The sequence below is a fragment of the Pectinophora gossypiella genome, chromosome 6, assembly GCF_024362695.1.
Source record: "Pectinophora gossypiella chromosome 6, ilPecGoss1.1, whole genome shotgun sequence".
Taxonomy (NCBI): Eukaryota; Metazoa; Arthropoda; class Insecta; order Lepidoptera; family Gelechiidae; genus Pectinophora; species Pectinophora gossypiella.
In genome coordinates, this window is record NC_065409.1 from 1,737,685 (window position 1) to 1,743,685 (window position 6,001).

Here is a 6,001-nt window from a genome sequence, read left to right on the forward strand (position 1 = left end):
TTATTTCGTATAGAATCGTGCTATCATTGTTCTTTTAATAGTTTAATATAATAATAATACGGATCTGCACTTGGTTCGCTGAAAGTCTTCAGTGTTCCCTATAAGTGTGTTACTGCTATGTATATATATATATATATATATATATATATATATATATATATATATATATATATATATATATATATATATATATATATATATATATATATATATATATATATATATATATATATATATATATATATAATATATATATATAAGGGATATAAATCAGCGGGTGTCAACAATGTATGGGGGGAGCTCGATACCTACGGGGGCCAAAACAAATGTGGCCATGTATAATCTGAAAGACTTTTAGTAAAAGTAGTAGAATTCAGGGCGCATATACCGAAAATTATTACTGAGTTTTTTACTAATATAAAAAATAAAACAAAGTCTTTGTTAGATAAATTAAACATTTATATAATTATCATTTTTTTTTGGTAAGCCAATTATTTAAAAAATACATAAACTTAATTTTTGGAAATAAATATATATTAATATACTGGCAACCCTATCCCTTGATGTCTGTCACTGTCATTTCAAAATGGCGGCGCCTACGCAATTACGCATCGGTGTTGATTTTATTTCGTGAATATTCCTTACCGTATCGTCGAGTTGAGCTGCTGTTCCTCCGATAACGTGCAAAATATCATCATTTTTTAGTGATTTTCGAGACAGCGACTCTTTTTCGTGGTGTTTTGTGAGGCAGTGACTCTTTATGTGCTACGATGTCGGATAAGGAGAACAAACGGAAATGTTTTAAATGCGGCTCTTCACCCGCTGAAGACGGCATTAAATTGTTCCGAGCTCTTAAGCCTGGCACCAATAACCTAGTTCGGTAAGTAAACATGTGCTAACACCAATTGATTTCCTTGTTATTTCAATTGTCAGTTATCTAACCTAGTTATTTGTCTGTTGATAACATAATGAAATAATGTTATCTTTTAATTTATTGTTTCAGTTGTGAGCAATGGGCACAGTACATGTACCCTGGAAGAAATGTTAACTCTGTAGAATTTCTGAAAAAACTCTACAATGAGCACAGGATGCTTTGTTCAAAAAGAGGATTTTACGGATCTGACTCGAAAATATTTATTAAGGACTGCAGTCCCCAGAGACGTAAGTTATTGTTATTTTATTTTGTATTTTGACATTTTGTAGAACTGCTACTGAAAGGCAGAGGCTATAATATGAAAGTGCTACCTAAGTGTAAAAATGTGAGCTGTGAGAAAATATATGGATTAAACTCTGATATAAAAATGTATTAGAAATGTAGACAGACCCGGCCTGTACATGTTTGTGTACTTTCTAAGACTATGAAGAAATCATACTTGTTCTTTTCAACTTGCCTGCTAAATGTATGACATATGGCAACCCCTTTACAAAGAAGAGGCCTTCAATGATAAACTGAATTTTTCTATGCCGATTTGGTTCAGTAGATTTTACCCGGTTAAATAGTAAAATAAATAAATAGAATGCTAAAGAAGATAATTATAGTTAAAGTTATAAGGATCTCACTGGTTCGTCTTAGAGCAAAATTAAAAGTTGAAATCATAATTAAAATAAAAAAAATTTCAGATTGAGCAACCTATCTTCGTGGCAAGTCAGCCAGGTACTTCCGGAGTACATAGCCAGGTACTAACAAACATCACAAACCAGCCTGCTCATGGAACAGTAAGTAGTTCACAATGTAATTCCTTATTATTAAATCCAAATGGGTGTACTAATTTTAATGAGATTTGACACAGAGATTCTTTGACGTCCAAGAATGGACTGGACATATTTTTACTATCATCTCCCAAGCCTTTTTCCCATATCTCACTGGGTCGGCTACCTTATCTAGGGGATTTGACGATGGTACTGGCTTTTACACAGAACGACTGCCATCTGAGATCTACCTCCGCGACCCAGAAGGGAAACCAGACCCAATCCTAGATTAGGTTCCTAGAATAGGCAAACTGGACATATTTTTCGCTTAAGAAAATATTGAAATTACATACCTAATGGAATCTTCATTACCGGGTTCTTGGTACTTTATTTGTCAGCTCATGTTGCTAGTAGGTATTATTTATTTATTGTATAACTTATCCAGTGCTATGAGTTTGGTGTATCATCCAGTTGTATTGTGCCCAATAACTCCACCCAGGGCTCGTCTTGAGTACTCGGGGAAGCCTGCCGGAAAGAAGTGGCTCTATGTGAGTTTTGTCTCCCATTTCATCCAATATTAACTTTAAATTTCTTTCTTTGCAGATCGAGCAACAGGAGCAGCGTCCAGAAAACCTAAGACAATGAGACGACCAATGAGTATGTGTACGAACGACGAAAATTGAAATTGAGTTTTATGTGTAAACATTAAAGACGTGGCATGCGGTAATATCGCACGTTGTTTCTCCGGTGTAAATCAAGCATAATACTGTTTGTTCTGGAATGATTTGATTAAGGAGGCTTTTTCTTTGTGTTGGTCGTAGTGGTCCTAACAGCCAGTACGACCTGGGGCTTATTTCTAGAAACTTACAAGTCACAAGTTACAAATGTGTAACCATACTAACCCTTAAATTTCACAATTACTACGCGTGACCATGGTTACACACCTATAATTACAAGACTTGGAGGTTTCGTGAAACAAACCACTGGATTTATTATCTATCTTGACATTTAGTTAGCAATCTTCTGTCCACTACGAAACATATTGTATAGAATAAAATAAGGAAGTAAATCTAAAGGATTGGGACTGCCGCAACTTTTGCGTAGGAACTATTTGGTATTATTAAAAACTATATAAAAATAAAACAAATAATATTGATGAATGTGGAGGAAGCAAGAAAAGTGTGTCAGGATCGAAGCAAATGGAATTCTATATTCTCTGCTTACCCCGGTGGGAAATAGGCGTGAGTTTATGTATGTATGTATATAAAAATAATTTTTTGGCCCATGTTTCGTGAGAAAAGTTGTTCAGTTTCATGAATGAAATCCAATCCTTCAGTGTAGGTACTACACCGCATTTCTGTTAATTCATGCAACAGAATCTTTTCACAAGAAGAAAAATGTGATATTTGCACCATTGCTCCTAATTTACGAAAATTCTATTGTTACAAAATATATAGTTTTCATTTAATTCATTATCATCGACACTAAAGAAGAAGAATAAATAAATACATTTATACTTTTCTCAGTACTTGTTGTTTTTATTTATTATCTTGTAAGGAAACTTAATGTACGTTCTTGGATTTTTTTTTAAATTCTTGTTTTTTTTTTTTCAAATTTCCAAGAACATACATCGAGTTTTCTTACAAGTGAAAAAAACCTAAATTTTTAAATTAAGGATCAACGTAGAGGCCACGATTCGTAATTCCCGCGCTATTCTGTGTTAGCGTGGGCCAAAACTAGATGGCTCTCGTATCGAACCGCTTTATATGGAGTTGTCATTCTTCTCCGCTAGGAGTAATAGTGTTCTGTGATATAAATACACCTAGCTGCGAAAGTAACACTTGACTGTACACCTACTTGCATGCGTAATTCGTACGTACATATGTCAGCTGAGTACTCGTTACCTACGGGGGAGCCGCTTGGACGCATGTGACCTTACCATTTATTTACCATCATATAAAAACATGAAATGAAAGTTGTAGAAATTTTTGAGAAAATTGCTTACAAGGGATAGCAACACCGCTTGTCATTTTAACAAATGGCGAATGAATAGTGAAGATAGGTTCTCATGAGGAAATAAGTTTTATTGTTCTTTGAAACATAAATTACTTGTTGTGATTGAATACTTTTGTTTTCCTAACTAAATCATTATTTAAAATAATAAAATGTCGCGATCAGTCCGAGCTGAAACGAGAAATCGTGTGAAAGATGACATCAAGAGAGTCATGCAAGCTGTTGAAAAAGTTCGCCATTGGTAAGTTTAATTTTATTCCTGTTTCTTGTGATAAAATAATCTTTGAATAACTTTTGACTTGGTTTGTAGGGAAAAAAAGTGGGTGACAATTGGCGAGACAACTATGAAAATATATAAGTGGGTGCCTATATCCACGAACGAACAGAAAAAGAAGCATGCGGCGAAACGTGAAAACAAGGAGAATACACTGACGCCGAAGAAAACTCACGACTCCTCCAACTCTAACTTTGGTATGGCTGAAGATTCTAACACATGTAAGTACCTACTTATCAACCTATTATAATTTTTTTATGACTTACAATATTTGGCGGCCATTTTCAATACTTTCTTATCATATTTAACATAATAAAGTTCCTATACTGCCCCTATTTAAAAAAAATTAACATCTTTTTCTTATCTGTTCATTATTCCTATTTCCAGGCTTTTCCACAGTGAGTGACTCCCAAGGCCCGACAGAGTTCAATTCCACACATTTCTCTGAGGACTCCAACTCACAGAGCAGTGGTACCATAACTCCAGCTAAACGGTTAAAAACTGACTGAAATACAAGTAGAAAATAAAGCCCGAAGGGTTCAAGGACCTAGCTATGTGCTACAATGGACTAATATTGTGCCACTGGATGATATTAATATGCAATATGTGATGTGGATTTTATTTATAGGCTTGCATTTGGTTGAATGGAAAACTGAAGTCTAGGAAGTACAGTAGGGATTACAGGATATTGAGTGATCCTTGTTTTAATATTAGTATTAGTTATTAAAAACAATACAAACATATAAATGATAAATTAAACACCTCCAACACCAATACCATGCATCACCTTGAGGCAAGGTGCCCAACAAGCTGGCAGCATTGACTCTCTGAATTGCCAGAGTTACTCTTTGACAAAATAACAACCACCAGCGCTTGCATCCTGTAGCCCCGATGAAATGATCCTTAAATAGAACTTACTTAATTAACTTTCATATACATATTGAACATAATTTGGGGAAACTAATTTTTGGTTAATTGACATTTATGTCATTTTCTGTATTATTTTATCAGGCATTGGTCTTGATTTCATACTGATGCCAAAACATGATTTTAATGAATTTATTCCTTGAGGATTTCAGTTTTCTTTATTTGTGTGAATTTGAAAGACTATTTTGTTCAATTGTAAATACTTTTTCTGGACGAGTTAATACATAGGTTAAGATGTTGACTTAATTAGTATTTAATAATTTTACTTAAACGGATTATTAATAATTAAATGAAAAATAAAGATTGTATGGTATGCCATATTTATTGCAGAGAAAAATAACATTTTTTTATTTCATTAATGTGGTTGTTTATTAGTAACAATGCGATTAAAAAAGTAGTAACAAGATATTTTTCTTATATTAAATTCTAGATTTTCGTTACGTGGCGCCCTGCGCGTTTGCGTGAACCATAGAGCAACAGGGACCTCCGCGAACCGCGTGAACGCTGTTCCGGTCGCACTTTGAATACGGTTTTGTATGCATTCGCCTCCTGCAAATACGTACGAATACCAATACTACGATCAGCTGGCTCGCAACCAGTGTGCGCGGTCCCATAGACACGAAAGGTTGAAATTCGAGCGTGGTCGTAGAATCCAAGAATCTATCCAATCTACGAATCTATCGCGTAGCGAATCAGCTGAATCATGAATCCGTCGAACACCGAACGAGGAAAACTTATCTAAAGTGCTACCGTATAGTTTAGTTCCGTTTTCATATCTCGGACCAATGGAGTCCCCGACTTTTGGAAGGCGCACGCGCGCATCATTGGTGAGACCAAAGCCAACACGTAGAGGCCCCTAATAATTCAAGTGTGGTGTGACACTAACCGGCGAACGCACTATTAATACACCCTCCGAACACTTCATATAAAACGCCTCGTTTTACACAGATACTTGGTGTTATCGTACACGCGCATCTGTGAGTGTGACATTGGACGCCATTGATACGATTAATGACCGAGGGATGAGATAAACCTAGCTCAGCCGCTGGTGGGGAGCGGAGAGTTGCCGTTCTATTCTTTATTCTATGCTATTAGTAT

At 35.2% G+C, this 6,001-nt stretch overlaps 1 protein-coding gene and 1 long non-coding RNA gene across 2 annotated transcripts; both read left to right on the forward strand.

Annotated features, from left to right (window-relative positions):
- Positions 1-285: 285 nt before the first annotated feature.
- On the forward strand, positions 286-3,217 carry LOC126367408 (uncharacterized). The gene is made up of 4 exons (XR_007566477.1): positions 286-880; positions 1,004-1,161; positions 1,621-1,716; positions 2,293-3,217. It is a non-coding gene; the product is annotated as an uncharacterized LOC126367408 (long non-coding RNA).
- Positions 3,218-3,712: 495 nt separating this feature from the next.
- LOC126367398 (B-cell CLL/lymphoma 7 protein family member A) lies at positions 3,713-4,606 on the forward strand. Its single transcript, XM_050010908.1, has 3 exons — positions 3,713-3,943; positions 4,013-4,197; positions 4,364-4,606. Exons 1-3 carry the CDS (start codon positions 3,855-3,857, stop codon positions 4,483-4,485), a joined length of 396 nt encoding a protein of 131 aa, XP_049866865.1. The 5' UTR covers positions 3,713-3,854; the 3' UTR covers positions 4,486-4,606.
- Positions 4,607-6,001: the final 1,395 nt, after the last annotated feature.

Excerpts from the sequence above, each read along its gene's own strand:
- LOC126367398 (XM_050010908.1), top strand. The coding sequence starts at position 3,855 with ATGTCGCGATCAGTCCGAGCTGAAACGAGAAATCGTGTGAAAGATGAC. Across the intron at positions 3,944-4,012 it reads GTTGAAAAAGTTCGCCATTG|GGAAAAAAAGTGGGTGACAA; the intron begins GTAAGTTTAATT and ends CTTGGTTTGTAG. Across the intron at positions 4,198-4,363 it reads GGCTGAAGATTCTAACACAT|GCTTTTCCACAGTGAGTGAC; the intron begins GTAAGTACCTAC and ends TCCTATTTCCAG.